General features: G+C 42.0%; 1 protein-coding gene across 1 annotated transcript; it reads right to left on the minus strand.

Moving 5' to 3' along the window:
• Positions 1-793: 793 nt before the first annotated feature.
• Positions 794-24497, minus strand: CHST7 (carbohydrate sulfotransferase 7). Its single transcript, XM_069463601.1, has 2 exons — positions 22843-24497; positions 794-1535 (listed from the first exon to the last, which is right to left on the minus strand). The coding sequence occupies exon 1, from the start codon at positions 24332-24334 to the stop codon at positions 22874-22876; it is 1461 nt and encodes a 486-aa protein (XP_069319702.1). The 5' UTR covers positions 24335-24497; the 3' UTR covers positions 794-1535; positions 22843-22873.
• Between the last annotated feature and the right edge of the window lie 1734 nt (positions 24498-26231).

A 26231-nucleotide genomic window follows, 5' to 3' on the forward strand; every position in this document is an offset into this window, starting at 1 on the left:
TATGTTTAGATTGCTATTGTAAAGCTAGCCACGTGTTTTCCTGCCCTTTACTGATATTTAACACATTTTCTGAAAGCTTTTTTTTTTTTTTTTTTTTTTACAAAACTCAAAATAAAACAATTGGCTGAGCTAATCTTGTTTCATATTTTAAATTATCTTCTGTTAGTAGAAGGCTGAAGTATGATATATTCCTAGTATGTTTCTTTCCATCACTGAGAGGTTCTTTTCTGGGTGGAAGCTCTGCTTCTCCAGCTTCCTTTAGACCAGGGGTTGGCAAACTCCAGCCTGCCCCTGAACCAAATCCAGCCCATTGCCTGTTTTTGTAAATAAAGTTTTATTTGCATACACTATGCTCATTAATTTGCATATTGTCTGTGGCTACTTTTGTGCTACAATGGCAGAGCTGAAGAGCTGTGACAGAGATCATATGTCCCATAAAGCCTTAACTATATACAATCTTGCCCTTTACAGAAAAAGTTTTTGCCGGCCCTTGATTTGGATGCTTGAAGAAATTCAGTTTTAAAATAGGGTGTAAAAATCATGGCAACAGATTTTTGAGATTTTTTAAAAAATATGCCTTAGGGTTAAAAGAAATACTTTAAACCTGATCTCTGCCTGGGATGACTCCTGGCCTGCAACAGTTTTAAAAAGGCTTTTGAGTGTAGAATGCTGAAAAAGGTTATCGCCAAGTGCTGGCAATATTAAGTAGTAAGATTGAGGCAAGTGGATTTGACATTGCAGCTTAATGTTTAGGTTCTTAATGGATAATTGCTAAAATTCTTGAACCCAATATAGTTTCCTTCATAGTCGTTGTATTCCTTCATACATAGACTAGCTTTTACCTGAACCATGCAATTGAACTACATCATAAAATCTGTTTCCTAGCAAAACAAAACAAAATAAATCCTGTCATGAGCATGACTCGAGTCATTTAATAGTGTAATTACAAAAACACCAGCCAGAACAATTTAAAAGGAAAAATTTGCTTCAGTTCATTAGGTTTCTCCCATCCCAGGGGGCAAAATTACTTTTTAAAAATCGGTTCTGGGTAGGGGGAGGGGAGCTGTTTGAAGGCGAGCCAGATGAGTCAGGTTAAAAACAATATCACCCAGACCTATTATTTAATATTAAGTAATTTAATCAAGATAGACAGGACAGCACTTGGCCCTTATTCACATTGATGTTTTTGTCCAGACACTTGCTGATGTGACATGGTCCCAAATCACATCTCTTCTTTGTTGGGAGGACGCCTTGTTGAAATGGCTCCAGCAGAGGCAGGTTCAGCCTGGGAACTCAGCTCTTTCTCTTTTATGGCCATAAATATCCACATTGCACTGTCACTTCCTTACTGGAAACTTCATCTCAACCAATGCATCCGTCATTGAACAGCTCATGATATTCCTGCTCAGCAGAATTGCACAGCAGTTGGTACCAAGTCAAGTCCCAGTCTCTGACAGTGTGACAGATTGCCTCCACGGCGCTCCTTCTCCAGTGCTGGGGCAGCATGCTGAGTGCCCTGGTTCATGGTGACTGACCTGGAAGGGAAGGAACAAAGGACATTTGAACTTCAGAACACAGAAATCCACAGACAGAAAGTCTGTTGAACCTTGACAATGTAAAGCCTCTTAAATATGAAATCTATAATCTTCCTTATCCAAACTGTATTATCTAATGCTGGAAACCCATACTGAATTGGTTTCCATCACTTCCGGTTTGTGAAGACAGATCAGGAGAAAATGACCCCAGAGGGGTTTGGTGACGGTAAAGACAGGAAAACTATGGGGGCACCTCTGTCAGTGTGGCTGTGCTTTCTCAGCTGCTGCTGTGGCGTGCCTATTGAGGAGAACAGAGCTTTTAGGGACCTGCTGGATACAGTTGGGGGAGTAGCTGGGGTTGGAGTTGTACATTTAGGCACCAACCATGTAACCTTCCACTCACTTGTGTACCAGCTCATAAAATCAAGCCAACAAAAATTGGCTGTTCTGTAAAACTGAGGCTGTATATAGGCAATGAGTTCAGCTTTCTGCCTTTGTGGCACCTGAAGTTTTTTCTTTCATTTAAACACATTATTTGTGTCACTGTATGTGAGCAGTGGAGGGTGGGCTGACTTTGAGTATGTCTGTGCTAGTTTTATCACCAATTTCTTTCTTGTGATCCTTCCCCTCATCCTGAATGTGTACTAAATTTGGCATTTTCTAATGAGAAATGTCCATCAGCCTAACAGAACTACGGATGCAGAGTCTGGGAAAGAAGCACTTTCAAGATGATTAAAAATGTGTAATAAAGATTCACACTAAGGGCCAGGCGCAGTGGCTCACGCCTGTAATCCTAGCACTCTGGGAGGCCAAGGTGGGAGGATTGCTTGAGCTCGAGTTCAAGACCAGCCTGAGCAAGAACGAGACCCCTTTTCTACTAAAAATAGAAAGAAATTAGCTGGACAACTAAAAATAATAGAAAAAATTAGCCGGGCATGGTGGCGCATGCCTGTAGTCCCAGCTACTCAGGAGGCCGAGGCAGAAGGTTGCTTGAGCCCAGGACTTTGAGGTTGCTGTGAGTGAGGCTGATGCCACGGCACTCTAGCCGGGGCGAGAGAGTGAGACTTTGTCTCAAAAAGTAAATAAATAAATAAATAAATATTTACACTAAGCATTAAGGAAAAGCTAATTTCATAAATTCTTTGAGACCTATCTATAAATCTGTAGTATTCTGCTAGTATAGTTGATTTACCTAAAGCGCGAGCCACCCTGTCAAATTTTAGTTTGATTTAGTTTAACAAAAACCAATTTCCAGATGGGCTGACTTCTGGTTGGACAAGATGGAGTACATGCATTTCTTCTTATTTCTCCTACAAAGTGGAACTAAAAACCCCAAATATGATATATAAAACAATGGTAAGAAGACTCTGAAGGGTGGAAAGAAGAAGGTAGACTGACTAGGAACCTTGGCAACTGAGGAACACTGTGGCCCTGGGTTTTCTTTTTGCCTCCTCTACATCCTGGAATTGGATGCTGAAGAAGTCAGCAGGCTTCAGAAATGCCAATGGTCCCCCCCCCCAAAAAAAAAACAGCCCCAAGAGAAGCCTGTTATCTCTAGCCAAGGGACAGGGAAAGGTTCAGCCTACAAAGACAGAACTCAAGCACCACAGAAAAAAAATCCCCCTTCCTGTTAGCAGAGGCCTAGTGGAAATCCAGGACTGCTGCACTGCTGCCCTGGCCTGGCAGTAACCAGGTGGTGCACCCCTTCCTCCACTGGTATGGTGTCAGTGGAGGCCCGCTAAAATACAAGATTTATTTCTTTTTTATTTAATCAACCTAAGTGTCTATCAGTAAAACAGAAGATTTAAATAAGATTCAGAGATTCATAACATGATACCCCAAGTGTCCAAGACAATGAAAGGAGCACTTGTCAAACCAAGAACCAGGAGGATTTGACCTTGAATGAGAAGACAACTGACAGATACTAACACTGAGATGACACAGATATTTAAATTAGCTGAGACAGATTTTAAGCAGCTATCATAAAAATGTTTGAGTTAGCCATTACAAACACATATGAAACAAATGAAAAAACAAATTCTCAGCAAAGAACTATAACTCTAAAAAGAACCAAGTGGAAATTTTAGAACTGTAAAATATAATAACCAAAATTTGAAAAACTAACTGAATGGGCTCAATAGCATAAATGAGACGACAGAGTAAAAAATTAGTGAATCTGAAAAGGGAACAATGGAAATTACTCATCTTAACAATAGAAAATACAATTAAAAAAAATGAACAGAGCCTCAGGGACCTGTGGTACCATAATAAATGATCTACCGTACATGTCATCAGGGTTCCAGAAAAAGAGTGGGGCTGAAAAGTACTTGAAGAAATATGGCTGAAAATTCCCCAAATTTGGCAAAAGACATAAGCCTACAGATTCAAGAAGCTGAGGGAACCCCAAACAAGAAAAACCCAAAGAAATCTGCACCAAAATGCAGTATAGTCAAACTTCAGAGAAGTAAACACAAACAAAAAATCTTGAAAGGAATTAGAGAGAAATGACACATTACTTATAGGAATAATGATTTGAATATCAATGGATTTCATATCTGAAAGCACAGAGGGCAGAAGAAAAGTGACACAACATTCATCAAGTGCTGAAAGAAAATAACTGTCGATTCATACTTCTATATCCCATGATAACATCCTTCAGGAATGAAGGTGAAATAAAGACATTCTCAGATGAAAGAAAACAGAATTTATTGCCAATAGAACTGCCTTAAAAGAACTTGCTAAAGAGAGTTCTTGCAACAGAAAGGAAATAATAAAAGAAGGAGGCTTGAAATATCAGAAATGGAGAAAGAACAACAGAAAGGGTAAAATATTAGTAAATTTAATAGATTATTCTCTTGAGTTTTTAAAATTAATTTTGCTGATTGAAGCAAAAGGTATAACATTGTATGATGTGGTTCTCAATATATGTAGAGAAAATATTTAAGAGGGCAGGATAAAGGAACCTAAATGAAGATTAGTTTTCTACATTTCACTGGAGGTAGTAAAATGTTGATGCCAGGAGGCTGTGACAAGTTCCATACGTATAATCCAAAGAAACCACCAAAATAAGCATATGAAGAGATACACTCAAAAACATTGCAGATAAATTCTAAAAAATGTTCAGGAAACTCACAGGAAGGTAGGAAGAAGGAAACAAGGACAAAAAACAGAAAGAACAAACAGAAAACAAGTTTATTTTTAAAAATGACATACTTAAGTCCTAAAATATCAACAATTATGTTAAATATATGTGGTTTAAATATACAAATTAAGAGATTAGCAGAATGGATTTTAAAACGTAACCTAAGTATATGCTCTCTATAAGAAATTCATTTAAAAAAATTCATTTCAAATATAATGATATAGGTAGGCTGAAAGTAAAAGTCTGAAAAAGATATACCAATGCAAACATTAATCAAAATAAAGGAAGAGTGGTTATAGCAATATTACATAAAATAGACTGGCGAGTCATGGTGGCTCATGCCTATAATCCTAACACTTTGGGAAGCTAAGGTGGGAGGAGCACTTGAGGCCAGAAGGTTAAGACCAGCTTAGGCAAAAGCAAGACCCCGTTTCTACAAAAATTAGAAAAATGAGCCAGGCACAGTGGTGCATGCCTGTAGTCCCAGCTACTTAGGAGGCTGAGGCAGGAGGATTGCTTGAGCCCAGGAGTTTGAGGTTGCAGCGAGTTACGATGACACCACTGCACTCTAGCCTGGGCAACAGAGCCAAGACACTGTAATAAATAAATAAATAATAATCAATCAATCAATCAATCAATAATAAATAAAATAGACTTTGGAGTGAAGAAAATTACCAGGGATAAACAAGGACATTATATAAGGGTAAAAGGGTCAATCCACCAACAAGGCATAGCAATCCTAAATATGTACACAGCAAAAAAAAGAGCTTCAAATTTCCTGAAGCAAAAACTGAAAGAACAGAAAGGAGAAATAGACAAGTCAGTCCACATTTATAGTTGGAAACTTCTTCAACAAATGATAGAATCACTAGACAGAAAATCAACAAGGATATAGAAGAACTGAACAATACATCAACCAATAGAAATGAATCGACATTTATAGAACACTCTACCAAATAATAGTAGAATACACATTCTTCTTAAGCATATGTGGAATATTCACAATGTAGACCATATATCCTGGTTCACAAAACAAAACTGATCAAGTTTAAAAGAACTGAAAGAATAATAGAGTGTGTTCTCTAACCATAATGGATTCAAACTAGAAATCAATAACAGAAAGATAGCAGGAAATTCTCCAGGCACTTAGAAATTAAAGAACACACAAATAATCCATGGAAAATTAAACAATATATTGAATGAAAATGCAACATACCAAAATTTGTGAGGCCGAGAGGGAAATTTATAGCACCAGATGCTTACATTAGAAAAAAGGAAAGGTCTCAAACCAATAATCTAAGAACCTACCTCAAGAAACTGGAAGATAAAAAACCTGAAGCAAGCATAAGTAAGGAAATAAGAGCAGAAATCAGTACAATTGAAAATAAAAACAATAGAGACAATACAATGAAACAAAAAGAGGGTACTTTGAAAAGATCAAAAACATAATAAACCTCTATCAAGACTGATAATAATAAAGAAGACACATTACCAATATCGGCAATGAAATAGGGGATCTAACTACAGACCCACAGATGTTAAAAGAATTAAAAAATACTAAGAACAACTCTACATCCATTAATTTGACAACTTAGATGAAATGGACTAATTCCTCAAAAAGCACAAACTACTATAACTCACTCCCAATATGAAATAGATAATTTGAAAGCCCTATAAATACTAAAAAGTGAACTTCATAGTTAAAAGAATATCTCTAGGCCTAGTTTCAATGGATAATTCTACCAAATGTTAATGTAGGATTAAAATCAATTCTACACATCTCTTCCATAAAATTATGAGACCAGTATTACCCTGATACCAAAGCCAGACAAATTAAAAAAAAAAAAAAGAAAACTACTGACCAGCATCTCTCTAGTATCTCTCATGTACTTACATGTAAAAATCCTTAACAAAATATTAGAAAATCAAGTTCAACAATATATAAAAAGATTTATATATCATGGCCAAATAGGGTTTATTCCAGGATGCAAGGTTGGTTCAATATTGGATAATCAATCCATGTAACCCACCATATTAACAGGCTAAGAAAAAAAAAATCACATGGTCATATCAGTTGATGCAGAAAAGGCATTTGATAAAATTTAACACCCATTCTTGATAAAAATTCTCAACATACTAGAAATAAAGGGAGAAGTTCCTCAACTTGATAAAGAACGTTACTACATAAACCTACATCTAGCCTCATTCTTTATGGTGAAAGAATGAATGCTTTCCCCCTAAGATCAGGATGTCTGGCAAGGCAAAGATGTCTGCACTTACCACTCTTATTCAACATAGTACTGGAAGTCCTAGCCAATGTGATAAGGCAAGAAAAGGAAATAAAAACCATACTGATGGGAAAGGAAGAAATAAAAGGGTCCCTATTTGCCAGTGATATGATTACATAGCCATGAACAATATAACATTTCAGTCAATGACAGACCACATATACAATGGTGTTACCATAATCTTATATGTGTAGTAAGCTGTACCATCTGGGTTTATCTACGTATAATCTATAAAGTTCACACAATGATGAAATTGCCTGAAAGCATTTCTCAGAAAATTTACCCATTGTTAAATGATGCAAGACTGTGTATGTAGAAAATCCAGAGAATGTACCAAAAACTCCTATAACTATCAATAATAAGTAAAATCAGCAAGTTTTCAGGATATAAGATCAATATAAAAAAAAGCAGGGTTTTGTATACATATTAACACTAGAAACAAACACATTGAAACCAAATTTTAAAATTCATACTACTTACAATTACTCAAAATGAATGAAATAGGTATAAATATAACAAAAAAGGTAAAGAACTTGTATGCTGAAAACTAAAAAACAATGAAAGAAGTCAAACAGAATCTAAATTAAGAGAGACATATTGTGTTCGTGGACTGGAAGACTCAATATAATAAAGATGTCAGTTTCCCCCAAACTGATCTATAGGTTTAACAAAATTCCTATCAAATTCCATCAATACTTTTTATAGATGTAGACAAGCTTATTTTAAAATTTATATGGAAAGACAAAGAAACCAGAATGGCTAAAACCTTTTTTGGAAAAGAATAAAGTAGGAAGTATCACTCTACCCAGTGTTAAGATACTGTATAACTACATTAATCAAAACAGTGTGGTATTGGTGGAGAGACAGACTCCTTGATCAATGGAGCAGAAAGTGAACCCAGAAATAGACCTACATATGTATGGCCAACGGATTTTTAACAGAGGTGCAAAAGCAATTCACTGGAGGAAGGATAGTCTTTCCAATTAATGGTGCTAGAGCAGTTAGAAATCCAGAGGCAAAAAATAATCATTTACCTAAACTTCACACTTTATGCAAAAATTAACTCAAAATAAATCATAGAATTAATCATGGACATGGATAAGCTTATCCTAAAATTTACAAGAAAAAGCAAAATAAAAAATATGAAACTCTTACCAGAAAACATAGGAAAAAATCTATGGGACCCTAGGGTTAGGCAAGGAGTTCTTAGATATGACATCAAATGCACAATCCACAAAAGGGAAAAAACTGATGAATTGGACTTCATCAAAATTTAAAAATTTTTCTTTTCAAAAGACCTTGTTAAGAGACTGAAAAGACAAGATACAGAAGGAGAGAAAATATTTGCGACCACACATCTGACAAAGGACTTGTGTCTAGAATATATAAATAACTCTTCAATGTAAAAAGTAAAAAAAAAAAAAACAGTTGGAAAATGGGCAAAACGTCTGAACCAACATTTCACCAAGCAGGAGATATGGATGGCAAATAAGCACATGAAAATATCACCAGCCATTAGGAAAATGCAAATTAAAACCGCAATGAGATATCACTACATGCCTATTAGAACAGCTAAAATAAAATATAGTGACAATACCAAATGCTTGTGAGGATGTGCAGAAATTAGATCTCTCATACATTGTTGGTGGGGATGTAAATAAAGGGTACAGCCATTCTCAAAAACAGTTTGGTAGTTTCTTAACTAAATAAACACTTACCACATGATCCAGTAATTGCATTCCATTCATGCCAGAGAAATGGAAATTTATGTCCATACAAAAACCTGTACATGGATTATAGCAGCTTTATTTGTAATAGCCAAAAACTGAAAACAATCTAAATGTCCTTCAATGAGTGAATGGTTAAACAAACCTGGGTATATCCATACCATGAAATACTACTTGGCAATGAAAAATCATTGTTATTAAACAAGACAATCTGGATGACTCTCAGGAGAATTACACTGAGAGAAAAAAGCAAATCTCAAAAGGTTACATATTATATGATACAACCTTGAAATAATTATTGTAGACATGGAGTTTTTCCCAGCGAAATGGGTGGGATGGGATAGGGTGTGTAACTATAATGGGGTAGCACTAGAGAATTTCTTTGTGCTGATGGAATAGTTCCCTATCTTCACTGTAGTGGTATTTACACAAATCTATATGTGATAAAGTTAGACAGATCTATGCACACACACACAATATATATACAAAATGAGTGCATGTAAAAACTGCTAAAAACTGAATAAGATCTATTATTAGATTTTACTAATGTCAATTTTGTGGTGTTGATATTGATCTGCATATAAGATGTTCCTCTGGGGGGAAGCTAGGTGAAACATACACTGAACCTCTCTGTACTGTTTTTTGCAACTTCCTGTGAGTATATAATTATTTGAAAATAAAAAGTAAAAAAAAAATATTCCGTCATTGTTTCTTTGTGCAATGTATTCAGCTCTTCACTTGGGTTGATTTTAAAGCCCCAGAAACAAACTTAGCAGTAACTCAGGGTGGTTTTGTCAATGATTAACACAGTGCTAAATGTTGCCGGGTCAGATCCCATTTCCCAAAAATTGTTTATGGAGAGTACTACCAGCCCAACCTTTGAACCTATAGGCACTCTTTTGTATTCTTTTATTGAGAGTCTTCTTTATGATCTTATATATAGAAAGTCCTAAAGATTCTTCCAAGAGACTACTGAAATTGATAAATAAATTCAGCAAAGTCTCAGGTTACACAAATCAGTAGCATTCATATATGCCAACAACAGTCAAGCTGAGAAACAAATCAAAGACTCAATACCTTTCACAGTAACAACAAAGAAAATAAAATATCTAGGAATATATTTAACTAAGGAGGTGAAAGACCTCTACAGGGAGAACCATGAAACATTAAGGAAATAGCAGAGGATGTAAACAGGTGGAAAAATATACCAGGCTCATGGATTGGCAGTATCAACATTGTTAAAATGTCTATATTACCCAAAGTGATCTATAGATTTAAAGAAATCCCTATTAAAATATCAACATCATCTTTTGAAGATCTAGAAACAATAATTCTACATTTCATATGGAACCATAGAAGACCCTGTAAGCCAAAGCAACCTTAATCAAAAAGAACAAATTGGGAGGCATCAATTTACCAGACTTCAAGCTATACTACAAGGCTAGAGTGACCAAAACAGCATGGTACTGGCACAAGAACAGAGACATAAACCAATGGATCAGAACAGAGAACCCAGATATAAAACCATCCTCATATTGACATCTGATCTTTGACAAAGTAGACAAAAACATACACTGAGGAAAAAAATCTTTATTCAATAAATGGTGTTGGGAAAATTGGATAGCCACATGTAGAAGACTGAAACAAGATCTGCACCCCTCACCACTCAACAAAAATCAACTCACGATGGATAACAGACTTAAACCTAAGGCATGAAACATAAGAATTCTAGAAGAAAATGTTGGAAAAATTCTTATAGACATTGGCCTAGGCAAAGAATTTATGAAGAAGACCCCCAAAACAATCACAGCAACAACAAAAATAAATACATGGGACCTGATCAAATTAAAAAGCTTCTGCACAGCCAAGGAAACAATCATTAGAGCGAACTGACAGCCTACAGAATGAGAGAAAATATTTGCATGCTACACATCTGATAAAGGGTTGATAACTAGAATCTATAAAGAACTCAAGCAAATCAGCAAAAAAAAAACCATTAAAAAGTGGGCAAAAGACATGAAGAAAAACTTTTCAAAAGAAGATAGACTAATGGCCAGCAAACATGTGAGAAAATGTTCAACATATCTAATCATCAGGGAAATGCAAATCAAAACTACAATAAGATGTCACTTAATTCCAGTAAGAATGGCTTTTATCAAAAAGTGCCAAAACAACAAATGCTGGCATGGATGTGGAGAGATAGGAACACTTATACACTGCTGGTGAGACTGCAAACTAGTACAACCTCCATGGAAAGTAATATGGAGATTCCTCAAAGAACTAAAGTAGAACTACCATTTGATCCAGCAATCCCATTACTGGGTATTTATCCAAAGGAAAAAAAGCCATTCTATTGAAAAGACACCTGCACTTGAATGTTTATTGCAGCACGATTCACAATTGCAAAGATGTGGAAACAACCCAAGTGCCCATCAATACATGAGTGGATTAATAAAATGTGGTATATGTATACCATGGAGTTCTACTCAGCCACAAAAAACATTTGTGATCTAGCACCTCTTGCATTATCCTGGATAGAGCTGGAACCCATTCTACTAAGTGAAGTATCACAAGAATGGAAAAACAAACACCAAATGTATTCACCATAAAATTGGAACTAATCGATCAACACTTATGTGCACATACGGAAATTACATTCATCAGAAATCAAGTAGGTGGGAGAGGGTAGGAGGGGATGGGTAAATTCATACCTAATGGGTACAATGCACACTATCTTGGGCATTGGCACCTTATAACTTTGACTTAAATAGTACAAAAGCAATTTATGTAACCAAAACTTTTGTACCCCTGTAATATTCTGAAAGAAAAAAAATAGTCTTCTTTAAAAATTGTTTATCTACCTGAAAAGCTGCTTTTCATTCAAGTTCAAATTCTCTATCAAATCATTGGTAGTACAAGGTGGGAGTAGAGGAGCTCTGAAAGAACTATTACCACCTCTGGGGTATTTGAAGAATTTAAATGAAGTTCTGCTAATCCAGGCTGGAGGCAGCAACCTCACAAGGCCCTTTCTCTCTGCACACTTCGAATGGGTTCACATCCTCCTCCATAGGCCTCTAGTTCCTGAATGTCACTGCACCAGGTCAGGGATACTTATAATCTTCCAGTTCTGACTTATACCTTCATGAGGCCTGTAGTCCCCAAGTAGACCCTAAATGAACTATCAGCTAATTTCCTACCATTTCTCAATATTTTTGGTTGTGTTTAAAACATAAACATGTCCATGGATTCTTAGTGTGATATTCCCTAAAACTCTTAAGTACCCAGTACATTAGATAGAAGATTAAGAATTTAATTCACTCCAGATCCCAACTCTTCTTTTTATGGGCCCTTGTTCATATGGAACAATAAAATCTTCAACTTTTAGTGTATATTTAAATACACTGTATATTTAAATACACTCAGTTTATCAGCTAGCTAGAGTTACCAAGTAGCTAGCTTTGTCCTTTTATCCAGCTGCTAAAATGTTTGACAAGGAAGAATTAAATTTTAAACTGCTACACTTCTTGGTTAAAACTATTTCCACTTACCCAGCGTTTGGGGAGAATGAAATGTGTGCTATTGCCTGAAACAAGCATAGACCCTTCTGTTTATTCATAAGTCAGAACTATTTAAAGACCTATCCTGTATAATAGAAAACTGATAATAAAACCTCTTAGTGTAATTAATTTCAAGAATTATAGAGATTTCTGTATGTCATTGTTTTGAAAAGCACGTATAAAAGGTTTTTTAAAAAAAATATATGGCACTGAACTGTGAGGCCATTCCTCAAACCTCAAATAATTCACAAATTGGCTTTCACTTTAAAAAAAAACAACAACACAGATTGTTTATTTAAAGATTCAGAATCATACTCCAATGAGTTGGAGTTGGGTATTTTATCTCCTTTGCTACAGTTCCCAAGTGTTTAAATTACCAGCCAGGCCCTAAATGCAGCTGGTTGACCTAAGAGCCTCATTGCCATCAAAGGAAAACTTCATTCCCAGTTCATTCTGGTTCTATGCAGCCTAGATTGCATGCAGTTGGCTCAGCTGAGGCTCCCCTGGCTACCGCGGTATAACTCAGGAAGACACACTCTTAGCATTTTAATCATACTTTTTTCAACCTTTGAAGCGGGGATGGGGGAGGGGGAAGAATGAACTTCCTGCTTTAGAGAACAGAAGATTCAACCAAATGAACTGAACAGTGCAGCTCTGCCTCTATCAGTGGCCTTCCTGTCCCCCATTTCAGGTCAGGTAAGGAGCCCTGGGCCTTCCAAGTGGATCTGGGAATTTACACCTCACTTCTACTCCCTGAATTGCACTTGTAAATTTTTACCTTCAAGTTTTTCTTGGTCTTGCCTCCAGAACGTATGTGCCTGTGACTCAACTCCAAGGTATCCTGTCCCTGCCCCCACACTTGTGCCAGGTAAGACGCCCTGGGTTGACCACCAAAAGCTACTTCACAAATGCTAAAAGTTAGTGCTGGCACTTAGCACTTTGGCCGAGAGAGCTGAGATTTCCGGGTATTCAGCATGTTCCGTTACCGGCTGTATTACTTTCCAGCCTATTGTAACAGCCTTCCTCCTGGATCAACTCCAGAGCAAATGGGCTGAGGAAGAGCTCTGGCCTCCTTTTCAATGGCGATGTGTTCTTGTGGGGTCTTCTCCCAGCATCCTAAACTGGAATCACACTCTGAGGATGATGTTAGCGTCTAAGCTTATCTGTTAACCCAGGTTAAGCTTTTTTAACCTTCCTGTTTTCACCTCAAATCAGTGAAATACAGTGCCAAGGAAAACGGAAATGACTGAAAATGTGTACGACGATAGAGCCATTACATTTTTTTAAAGGGAGCTGCCTAGGGGTCATGTTAAAATAATACTTGAAATACCAGAAACTTCGAAGTACAAGCATTCCCTCACTGTGCCGCCAAAGCAAAATGTAATAGGAAACATTTAGTTTGCTAATATAACCGCACCCCCAAATAGCCTAGAAATGTACTTTAAACAGCATAAATGTTGTAAACAATTTTCGTACTTTCAATCTGAAAAATGAGATGGCAGTGGCAGGGGGTGCAAGTTATACTTGCACTAGTCAATAAGTCTCAGTAGTGTTCAACTTGAAACAACTCTTGACTCAGGTAAAAATGGGCTGAATCAAAACAAAACAAAAACAGACAAAACTTTGGGCTGGAGTGTGGGAGGAGGAACTGAAGGAGAAGCCACTTGCCTGGACCTGAGCAGCCCCAGTGGAGAGCTGAGAAGCCCCATACTCCTGCTGTCCCCACCCACCATGGGAGGAATTGAGAGTAAAACCTCAATTTACATGAGTCATTCAAGCCCAGAGTGAGCCAGTGCAAAAATTAAATGGCCATTATATTTCCCCAATAGAATAAGATAATAGCATGTCTCCATTTTTATGATACCCACCCCAAATAAAAATTTCCCAAGCTTTTGAGCTCACTTGAGAACAAATGGACATGCACCAAACCAGTATTAATAAGACTTGGAAACAGATGAGTTTGCCTAGTGGACTTTTGTTTTTCCTTTCACTGAGTTGCTCCGAGATATGATTTCAGTTGGCGTACTTAATTGCTTTTGTGAGTAAAGTTGCTCCCAACTCCAGTAAAGGAACTGACTCAGTATTCTAGAATATATATTTGGATGGGCCACCTGCAGATGTTTGCTATCCACGAAGTGCAGGTGAAAAGGGTTCAAAAGGGCGCGGAGGTGGGAAGCGACCTGGATCTCAGACCTGCAATTCAGGCACAGGGATTAAGGGTCAAATGAATGGCTGAAGGTGTGCCCCACGTCACCCCCACACTGGGACTGCCCACGAGGGCTCTTGTTCTGCCCTCAATCAACTCTAGGATTCCAGTTAGGGTGCCTAGTCAGTGTACAGTGTACAGAGTCTGTGGACCAGCCAGAGTCTTGCCAATGACTTCAGGTACCTTCCCGCAGAGCGAGGCAATTTGTCTGTTCCCTGCTTTCCTTGCCTTTCCTGTCCACAGTCTGGCGGGAGTAAAATGGATCCATGGCCTAGAGCAGGTTCTCGTTGGCACAGGATATTGGATCATGTCAGTCAGTCCTCCCCCTGGCCTGTAGAATTGCTGGAGATTGCCACACCTGGGATCAAGACAAGGATTTCTCAAGAGCTCAAAACAATTTATCTTCCCCTTTGACTGTTGAGAAATAAAAATAAAGAAAAATAAATTTTAAAGGCATTCAATAATGCTAGGAATTTTGTTATTCTTTGCGGGGGGGCGGTGTTGTATGTGTGTGTATCTTCAGCCAACCATCTCCTTTTCTGAAAAATTGTCCTCTTTGCAATTCCTAGCATCTGGGAAGGCTGAGGTTGCAGAAAGACAACAAAGTGTAACATTCTTATTGTTTGCAGAACCTGAAAAATGCATTGTTTCCCTTTATTACATCCATGTTGGTGATATCCTTTATTATAGCAAGAGACAGCATCTACTTTTGTTGCTTCTAAAATTGTATACTTAACATATGCCAACTCTTGGCTGGTCACAAGGAAGTCTTATTTTTAAAATATTATGTTGATTTTAGTATTTTTGGCCTACTGTTCCCATAATCTCTCTGAAGCAGTAAAGAGATCTTTTTTTATAAAGTCTGGTCTCACACATGGGAAAAGTGACCTCAAAGCTCTGGCACACTGTTTCTTCATGTCTACCTTATCTGTCTGTATGGAATGACTCCTATGAGCCTCTCGGTTCCCTCCTGGAGCTGCTCATAACTTTCCCCATTTCGTCATCTTTACTAAAGAACTCACAGTCTTGAACCTGGGTCCACTCCCCATACTTTATAAACGTTTCTGTGCTGTTCTATTACAGAGCAGAATCACGCACTTCGCACCTGCAGTTAAAGCTGGTTTCTCTGCTTCCAGCCTGCTGGATACCATGACCCAACGATATTAAACAGCAAGTAGCTCCCTCCAAGCATTTGAATGTCAGACTAGACACTTCAGGCTCCTTACTGGCAGACCCAGAGACTACCCTGCCTCTTGGGGCACCGTTTAACACTCCTGCCTTAAGGTAATGCTTCACAGAAAGGGCTTCACTTCCATAAGCAAAAACATGCCTACTTCAATGGCCATCTTTGGAATGTGACCCTACGGCAAAGTCCTTGCTGCTTCTGTCCATTTCAAGGGAGGGGAGCCTGCTGGCTTAGAATATAGTCATCGTGGCCGGGTGCGGTGGCTCACGCCTGTAATCCTAGCACTCTGGGAGGCTGAGGCGGGTGGATCACTAGAGGTCAGGAGTTCGAGACCAGCCTGAGCAAGAGCGAGACCCCCATCTCTACTAAAAATAGAAAGAAATTATCTGGCCAACTAAAAATATATGTAGAAAAAATTAGCCGGGCATGGTGGTGCATGCCTGTATTCCCAGCTACTCGGGAGGCTGAGGCAGTAGGATCGCTTGAGCCCAGGAGTTTGAGGTTGCTGTGAGCTAGGCTGACACCACGGCACTCACTCTAGCCCGGGCAACAAAGCGAGACTCTGTCTAAAAAAAAAAAAAAAAGAATATAGTCATCGCTGAAGTCAAGCATGGCAGTCCTCTTTCACAGCCTCTTTACCTCCTAATTTAAAAATATTCACCCCATCAGCTGATGCTCTAATTTATTCTCAGCATCCAGCAGGATGGTCTTAAACATGAGCAAGGTCAGCTGCAGAAAATGTCAGACTCTGGCTTGGTGCCTGGGTACTGAGGGCGGGTGGGGAGCGAAGCTGAAGGATTCCAAATCTCATGAAGGCATCACTGAGCTCTGCAACTTTTCTCCAATTGAAACTGCTTCCTGTTCAGCTCCCAAACAGTTCTCCACTTCCCCTGTGTTCTTGAACTTGGGCCAGAACCGTTTCTTAGTCCCTACTGTTCTTATTCTATACTGTACCTCAGCAGAAATGTTTCTTTCAATGGAGCAAGTTCCTTTTAGTTCCACTAAAAAGTAAGAGGAGGCAGCCAGGAGACCACACAAGAGAGAGGGTCGTTTACTAGTCACCTTGTTCAACTGGAACATCAGACACAAAAAAAGCCAGGCTAGTTTAGCTTTATTAGTTTCATTCGAGAAGCAGGCTGAGATGAGACATATTGAAAAATTTTAAACCAGCTGTTGGTAAATGATTTTTTAAAAGCATCATTCCCAGCCATTTATATTACATTTGTATTAATGGGAAGAAAATCTCTGCCAAATCTAAAGAAAAAAACCTCTTAGAAAACCCCCTGAATCCTGCCTTAAAAACTGCAAATAAGCACTTTTGCCCTTCCCCACCTGAGACTACAAAGAGGGCTCACAGGAGCATAGAGAAAATGTATGAAGGGGACTCCTTACATATGGGACACTATCCCTAACAGTTCACTATTTTTAGGAACAACTAGCTGTGCATAGCACTAAATCTACAATAGAGTTTCCATGTTTTAAAAGAAAATGTACAAAGGGTTAACTTTATTTAAAATCAGCCTAATTTCCCCAGTGATAGTGTTCCCAAATCATTGATGTTCAAGTCAACAAGTACAATCCACCGCAACAGTACCAGAAGAAGGCCACCTGAACAAGAACTTTGCCAAAACCTGATGTCCGGTGGAAGTGTGGTTTTATAAAGGGATAACAATTTTTATGTCGAAATGTATCCAGTCCTTCAAAATAATCACAAAAAGTGACACTTTCCAAATACATGTAGACTGCAGAAGGCCTAAGAAGGTGATTTCATCTTGGCATTCTAGTTACCACAACCTGAGGTGTGAGGCAACATTCATTGTCAGAGATGAACTGTAGGGTCAGAGAGAACCCTGGTGCTAGGAGAAAGGGTTTTCCACCCATCAGACAGGACAGAATGAAAAAATTAAATAAAATCCATGTTATTGAAAATCTGGGAAACAGATTCTCCAAGAAACCGCTGGTGGGAGTGAAAGTTGATATGATTCTGAAGAACTTTACTTCTCAAAATGTAAAATGCATAAACCTTTTGCTACATAAGGTCACTCTACTATAGGAATTTTCTGACAGATATACCCACATGTATGCAAAGATAATAGAAATATGATACTAAAGACAATGAAATATAGTAATAAAATAGAACAACCTAGATGTCCTACAGTATGGAACAAGGAACTCGTTAAATATGTTATAATACATTCCTACAATGAAATACAATATAACCATTAAAAAGAAGATGATATGTGAAGATTTTCACAACATTAAGTGAAAAAGTGCAGAACGATAATAAATATGGTTCAATCAATCCCCTTTGTGTATAAAAAGGCTATGTTTTTTTCTGTTGAATTTGCATAAAACATTTCTAGACATATACCACAAGAAATGTTGTGGTTTTAGGAAGTGAGACTGGCAGGTATTTCATACCCTTCTATCCTGTTAAACTCTATTTTCACCGCATGCTTATATTATTTCTATAAATTTTAAAGATGCTAGTTTAAAAACAAAGAAAACCTGATTTGAATCCTCTGGCTGTGTTATCCAAGACAATTACCTAACCCCTCTAGGCTTGTTTCACCATCCATAAAATGGGGATACTACCTACCTCACAGAGCTGAGGACTGACACAATATGCAATAAGCAAGTAACTGCACAAAATAGGCACTCAGTAAATGTTACCTTTCCTTGGCACCAAGAAACCTGAAAATCCTCTTAATTCAACCACCTCCTCTTATTGGTAAGAACGCTAAAGCCAAAAAGGTTTAGGAACTTGCCCAAGGTCACTCAAGTAGTAACAAGGAGAGCATGGCTCTGAAGCCCGGGTCCCTATGTCCTAATATAAAAACTGACTTCATAAGAACCAAGGAACGACTGTTACTGCTTTATACCCATGCCTCACTTTGCAGAACCAGCCCCCCTCTTCTACCTCACTCACCAGACTTGATGAGTCTTGACTTTTCCTAAACACCAAATCCACTATCAACTGAGGGGTCCTGCCAGGGAAGGCAGGCCCAAGCGAGAGCTCTCTAAGAATGTTTTCATCACAGGTAGCATTAACCTCACAAGGGGCAATAATGATTTGGACACAGATGTGTCTTAAAATGCCCATTTTTAGCAGTCTGTGTTTAAGCAACAGGTTGTTTTCAGTGGCATTTATACATAAACCTATATAAAAAATCAGCTCAGTCTCCTGATTAAAATGGAATGACTTTCAAAATGATTTGGTGGTGGCTGGTCATTTCTTTTTTCTGTTTAGATGATTTCCTTAAAAAGGAAGCTTCCTAGTTGTTAGGGCTTAAATCACAGGGCATTGGTCTCCTTTCCTAATTTCTTTCAAAGGATGTATATATCTTGTCAAGAACAAAGACCAAAGGTGCCTTAAATGTCTACAGGGATGAAATCTTGGGACCTACCAAGGGCAAAGGTTAAAGGAAGATATACTAAAAAGAACAGGACAGCACCCCAGGCTGCTTAGAATGGTAGTGGGTAGTGTACAATGATGGATTACTAGAGAAGGAGCTACAGTCAACACAGCATCTGAAGGCGTGCAAGAGGGCGATATTAATAAGTGAACCCATGTATAATTTAAGACATTTTCCCCTTTCCGTATTAACACCTTACATCTGCTTGGCACTTCAGAGCGCCAAGTTCTTTCCCATAAATCACTGTGTCATGCAGTTCACGGCCCATCAACACTCCTTTATTCTCCATCCTCATCTTGCTCTGGTGGCAGCTGCCTGGCCCAGGGGATGAATCATGACTGTTCCAAGCCAGTGATTCTTCCCTTTGGCTGCCAGTACAATCACCTGGAGAGCTTTTCAGACATCCCAGTGGCTGGGTCTGGAGACTCTACTCAGGACTAATTAAATCAGAATCTTAGGGGTGGAGCTCAGGCACTGGCATTTTTATTTTAAAGTTCCTCGGGTGACTGTAACATTCAGCCAGGGCCGAGAAGCGCTGGGCTAAGCCAATCATGACACTCCCATTCCCTTTCAGCAATTATTGGGCTAGGGCAGGCCGTGCAGCCCAGTTCTAGCCAATGGGACAGAAACGGAAGTCCGATGTGGTAGGGGGTTCTGGGAAAGGTTTTATAACCAGATTAAAAGCAAGAGCATGGCATGAGCGAAAACCATTGCACCTCTGATCGGCTAACTGGCTTCCTTCCTTTCTGCATTTTAACAAACCTGTGTAGTTGTGTGAAGATGTGATGCTTAGAGCTGTGGCTACCATCTTGTGATACTGGGAAGATAAGCTGGTGAATGAAAGCTAAGAAGAGGTAAAAAGATAGAAAGAACCTAAGTCCTCAGTGACTTGGTTCCAGGTACTGCAGTCCTCACCCAACCCTGAGAAAAGCTCATTGATTGACTCCCTCCCTGCCAAATCCTGGTTATCAGGTGTGGACCATCCAGAAGTTACTCAGGTTAAGTCACACGTAGCCTCTCTCCATTGCTGGGCCAAGGGCATTCTCAGATGTCCTGTGGAGAGGATGGCTGTAGAGTCATCAGCTTTCAGGTTTTTTTGTTTTTTTTTTTTTTTTAGACAGGGTTTCACTCTGTCACCCAGACTAGATTGCAGTGGTGTCATAATAGCTCACTGTAACCTCAAACTCCTGGGCTCAAGCGATCCTCCTGCCTCAGCCTCCTGAGTAGCTGGGACTACAGGTGTGCACCACCACACCCTACTTACGTTTCAAATTTTTTTGTAGAGATGGGGACTTGCTATGTTGCCCAGGCTGGTCTTGAACTCCTGGCCTCAAGTGATCCTCCTGCCTCAGCCTCCCAAAGTGCTGGGATTACAGGCGAGTGCCACCATGCCCAGCCAGCTCAGGGATATTTTATATGTTTGGTGGTTGGAACATATTATTAATAGTAATAAAGCCAAGTGTATTTCCCACCCCAGACCAGCCTGGCTGGAGTATCAGGGGTGCTACCAGGGGATGCTAAGGGGGGCCAGGTAAGGTGTGTTATAATGGAGAGACTTTGAGCTCTGGAGTCTAACACCAAGCGCTGTTCCACCCTCGCCAGCCCAGGTGTGGCTGTGAACAAGTTACTTCTCCGAGTCTCAGATTCCACATCTGAAAAACTGGTATAAATAATGATATACGTACAATGCCTAACTCAACACATGGCACAGAGCCCTTCAATAAGGATCCATCCCCTTCTCTTCCCTTCCCTTCTCCAGAGTGTGACAAACTTTTGGAAAACCCACCAGTGGGTCAGTAACTTTATCCTCCTAGGAACCAGGAATACAAGCATTTTGATAAGTCCACTAGTTTGTTTGGAGTGCCCAATGGGACAGAAAGGGCTCAGACACCAAAGTCTGGAAGAGCCTAAAGCTTGCACCCAGATGTCCCTGCAGCCCTGCAAAGGAAGCCTGATCAGCCTTCCAAACAGCAGGACCAGTGTCTTCTCCCACAGTCACTGTCACCCGCAGAGATTCTAACTTCCTAGAGGGCAAAGATCGTCCTCTGCACTCCTCTCTATTCTCTTTATGACCTCACCCCAGCCAGCACTCAATAAATGTTAGTAAAAATGAAAACAAGAAAAAGCAAACATTTCTGGGGGATTGTCATGTCTTAAAGCCATAAAATGCTGCAGTATTCTCCCAGGGGAGGAGTTCCCTCAGGCCTGTGAAGGAGAGTTAGGGACCATTATGTTACATCTATAAATACAGGATTAGCAGATGAAAGGATGTTTTTGTTAAGACGTGACAAGTTGCCCTGTACCTTACCTTGCCTCACTCTGAAAATCAGGAAAGAACACAGACTTCCTAGCAATTACAGAAAGTGACCAAGAAAACCACTTGATGACTGGGAGAAAAATCAGTTAGCCAGCTTCCGAAATCACTCTGAACCCCTGGCTCTGTTAACAACAAAATCCGTCTTCATTAATATCTTCAACCTTTGTCCTCAGAGCTTCATCCCAGGGGAATGCTGAATTACATTATAAAATAATGAATGGAAACTTAAGTCACTTCCGCCCACCCAGCACTCACTGCTTCTCCTCCTCCTCTGGACTGACTGCACAGTGCAGAAGGTGGCACCCTTCCAACTTGAACAAAGTGTGGGGAAAGGCCTTCTCATGCCACTAACTAGACTCCCATGGTCAGCATCATTCAGAACAAACTCTTCCCTCAGCACAGTGTTACAGGCTATACACTGACCCAGACACTGAACACATTTTGATATCATTTAAGCCTCACCAGCATCTTCAGATATACACTTTGTAGAGAAATAACAAAAAAGGGTGTTTCTTTTCACAAAGCTCCTTCTGCAGTCACAGTCAAACTGCTACTGCCAATCTAAGGTTCCATCTCGCAAACGGATGGGGTGGAGAGGGGGAAGCCCAGCCCTGAAGTCTTGTCTGCACTAGAGGAAGCTGACTGGGCAGCTTTTGTGACCTGATGTGAAGGGATATGGTCAAATATCCTGCAAACGCCAGCCACAGGGAGACGGAGAGTAGGGGAGGGGAAGGAAGAGCCTGAGAGGGAGAGGGAGAGGCACATCTATGAGCCAGAGGAAAGCGAAGTCCATTCCACTCCTTTGTAACAGCACCCGAGACACACAAATGTGCAAAAACTGTTGCAAGAGCCACCTGACCGTGCCTGTACCCTTGGGAGCTCAGGAGGAAAGCTTGGGGGCTCCGCACAGGAGAGACAATGAAGAAATATGAAAACACAAAGATTAGGGATAGGCAGGGTTGGAGTCACTACCTTTTCACCAGATTCTGCTTTTGGCTTTCTCTGTGCCTGCAAACACCATTGCAAAGTTTCCTCGCAGGATAAATCGGCATCAAGATAACTCCACAACCATCAAGCTTAAATGGTTCCCGAAATCCTATAGTCCTCATGTCAATTCCTACTCTCAAGGTCCATTATGACTATTTCAAACCTTCTCTACTCTCCTCAGACCTCTGATATCTCCTACTTCATAGACACGACTGGGAGTGCGGAGACCTGAGTTCAGCCTCAGTCGCACTTAAACATCTTCTCTTGTCTCAGGGTCCCCGTCTGAGGAGGCAGGTGGCTAAGCTGGAGATCCCAATGAATCTCCCAAATTCTATGAGCAGGACTTTACCATCTTCTTGGACCCGATACGATGGGATGGGATACGGAATGGGCCCCTCTCCTCTCCCACTGCTACCCCTCCCGCCATTGCGGGCTCCCTGAAGACCCTTCCCTGCCCCTACCCTGCCCCGGGACACCTTACTCGGATCTGCCCTGGGGGCAGGAGTGGAGGGCTACGTGTCGCCGTCGGCCTCCGTCTCCAGCGACGTCTCCCCATCCCTGGGCGGCTCCGCGTCGCTCTCCTCTCCGCTGCGAGGGTAGGCGAGCAGACGCATGGCTGGAGCGCAGGCAGCCTCCACCTGGCGCACCTGTTCTCGGCTCAGGCGCTCGCGCCAGGCGTGCACTGCCTCCCGGGCATCGCGCGCTGACAGGTGAAAGGGCCGGTCAGCGCCATAGGCTGCGCCGCGGGTCATGTTGAGCGCAAAGGCGTCGAGCGCGGTGAGCGCGCGCAGCCCAGAGAAGCGCAGCAGGCGGCGCAGCTGCGTGCGCGGCTGCCGCACCAGGTCCTCGTAACGCAGCCTCAGGTAGCGGCGCCGCAGCCAGGCAGGCGCACCGCGCGCGAAAAGCAGGTCGCGCAGCCAGGCCTCGCAGATCACCTCCAGCGCGCCCGTCAGGAAGAAATCGGCGCGCGGCGCGGCGGGAAGCGCGCGGGACTGGCCCCCGGGGCGAGCACCCACGCCGTGCGCTAGCAGCACGCGGTGGAAGCGGTCGCCCCTCTGGCGGGTGCGCAGCACCTGAATGCTCTCGCGCAGCAACCCCTGCCTAGACTTGAGGCGTGAGTTATGCACAGCCCGCGGGTCGCGGAAAAGCTGCACTACCTTCAGGTTGAGGCCCGGGTCACGGAGCAGCGGCACCAGCACGCCCAGGTCAAGCAGACGCACGTCCTTGATGACCACCACCGGGTACTTGCGGCACTCGGCCTCCAGGGCACGTAGCGCTACGGGTGGGCAGCTGCGCTCGCAGGCAGTGTCCTCAACAAGGCCCACCTCGGTGCGGGCTCGGGGCGCGCCAGGGCACAACGGCGGCGAGCAGATGACCTTGTTGGTCCGCCAGCGGAAGAGGGCGGCCGTGGTGAGATTGGCTGAGTCCGGGGCGCGCGCTGCAGGGTCCCCCGGCGGCGCGTACAGCCGCAACACCGAGAAGTCACAACGGAAGAGCGAGCGCAGCATGTCTCGCAGCGCGCCCTGCAGGCTCTCGGCGTCGCCCGGATACAGCGCCTGCCATAGATGCCACATGGGCTCGTACAAGTAGAAAACGTCTGGGTGCTGATTAAAGAGCTCGCCCAGGAAGGACGAGCCGGTGCGCCAGGTGGCATGTACATAGATGTGCTGCTTCTCGCGAGACACCGCCTCCCGGACGGAGCCGCTGAGGTTGCCCGGGGAACTGGGAGACTGGCCCGCGCCCCCTTCAGTGGCGAGCCGCGCCTCCGCGCCCTGCTCGCGTTCCCCGGCCGCCGCCGCCTCCAGGCTCCACACACCCAGGCTGCGCTGCAGGCCAGGGCAGTGCCCGGCGCCCTTGTTCCTATCGCGGCCGCCGTCCAGGACGGAGGGGACGAGCAGCAGCACCAGTGTGTACAGCACCAACAGCAGCGCGAACTTGCAGTACTCTCGGCGCCGCCGCCGCCGGCCCTTCATCGTTCACCGGCCCCCCAGAGCAGGTTGGGCGCCCGTCCTCTCCCCTTCCTCAGAAATCCCGTCCCGAGTCCGCTCCTCCGGCCTGTCCCGGCCCCTCTGCGCCCGGAGGAGCGGTGCCGCGGGGCCGTGCATCCACAAGGGAAACTTGCAAGGCGGTGGTGCTGGTGGCGGCGCCTCTGCCCTCTCGGTTCAGCCGCTGGAGAGCCGCCTATTGGCCGTCTTGGCAGCCGCCCGCCCCGCCTTCAGCCCCGCAGCTTCTCCCCGCCTTTCCACCCGCCCGGGTTCAGCCTCCGCTCTGCCAGATCTGGGCGGTGCTGCCAGGGTGGGGACGCCGGCTCACCGAGCCAGGCCCCACCTTTCCCCAGTCCCTCCGTAATGAAGTCAAGTCTTCATCAATGACTTCAGGCAAGGGAGGGACTTGTGTGTACAGAATGTACCCAGTAACAGGCCACGGGCTCCACCCGGAGACTGCCACTGCCTCTTCTGTTTTATGTCCCCTGCCTGGCCATCTCTGTCCTAGGCAGATAACCACTCGCCGCTGCCTACATCCAGTGCCCTCATCAGCCCTGGAGTCGGGGTTACTGAGTTCTGGACAGAGAATTTCTCAACTAAGATAAAGATACACAATTGCATGTTGCATGGAGGTCAGGGGTTTTGAAGCTACTACTGCATTCGTGCAGTGCGCTTTATTAAGAGCTAGCCATTGTGAGATTCTAACTGTTGTGGTCCTTAGGGTTTTGCCAGCTGAGGGTCCTGCACATTTTACAGACACCCTGAGGCTCAGTTTACTCATTTGTAAAATGTGAATAATTTTTCGTGCCCACATACCTCCTGGGGTTGTGAGATTGGAGTTATTAGTTACCACAGTATAACCCAGTCTGTTCTGACACACATGAGCAAAAGACATTTGCAGAAGCAGAGTGGTAGGATGGTGAACTTTCTCAGAAGCTTGGTGTTTAAAAGGACCCATAAGGAGGGACATGTACCCAAGGATAGATGAAAAAGTGACAGGAAGTCCAAGAGGCAGATGAAGCTTAGAGTTATGAAAACTCAAAAAAGAACCAAAAAGGATAATTTTTACTCTGTTTCAGCAGGGTAATGAACAAGGAAAGGAGAGCTTCTCAACCCCTGGGGAAGGTGTTGTAAGATTAACAAAATATAGAAAGCAAATCTATTCATTTCCACCAGGGGAAGGTGTTCAAACTGGAAGAGTGAGAACATCTCCAGAGATTTCCTCTGGTCTTTTTCATCACAAAAGCTACTCCACCTCTGCAACTACTGGCTCAAGCATTTTGGTTTCTGTCCACAATTCCCTCTCCTTCCAGCCACTTGTTCAGATCCTCTGTACTTGCCAACCTCATTGGTCACTACCCCCATTTCTTCTCAAGTTTTCATATTCAGCTAAGAGATGCCATACCGTTATTTTAATAACACTCCCACCAGTGAGCTAAACTCCTTTGCCCTCTGTCTTTTCATTACTCATCTAGCAAAATCCCTCAAACACTGCTTTTAGCTTTCTCTGTGCCTGCAAATACTATTGCAAAAAAGTTTTCCCACAGGACAGATTGTCATAAAGATAACTTCATGATCATCAACCTCAAATGTTCACTGAAATCCTACTCTCCATGTCAATTCCAAGTCTTAAGTTCCATATGACTATTTCAAACCTTCTCTACTTTCCTCAGACCTCTGATACTCCTTTTTCCTTGCCCTGCCTCTTCTCAACAGATGACCTTACTTCCTACTTCATACAGAAAAGAAACAATGTTAGACAATCTCTCACTTTTCCACCACCATACCCATATATCCACTTACCTCTGTACACATCTGCTGCTTTGTAACAAGGATATGATTTTCCAATATTAATCTATAACTTTCTCTTTCCTTATGTTTTCAC

The sequence above is a fragment of the Eulemur rufifrons genome, chromosome 30, assembly GCF_041146395.1.
Source record: "Eulemur rufifrons isolate Redbay chromosome 30, OSU_ERuf_1, whole genome shotgun sequence".
NCBI classification, from domain to species: domain Eukaryota; kingdom Metazoa; phylum Chordata; class Mammalia; order Primates; family Lemuridae; genus Eulemur; species Eulemur rufifrons.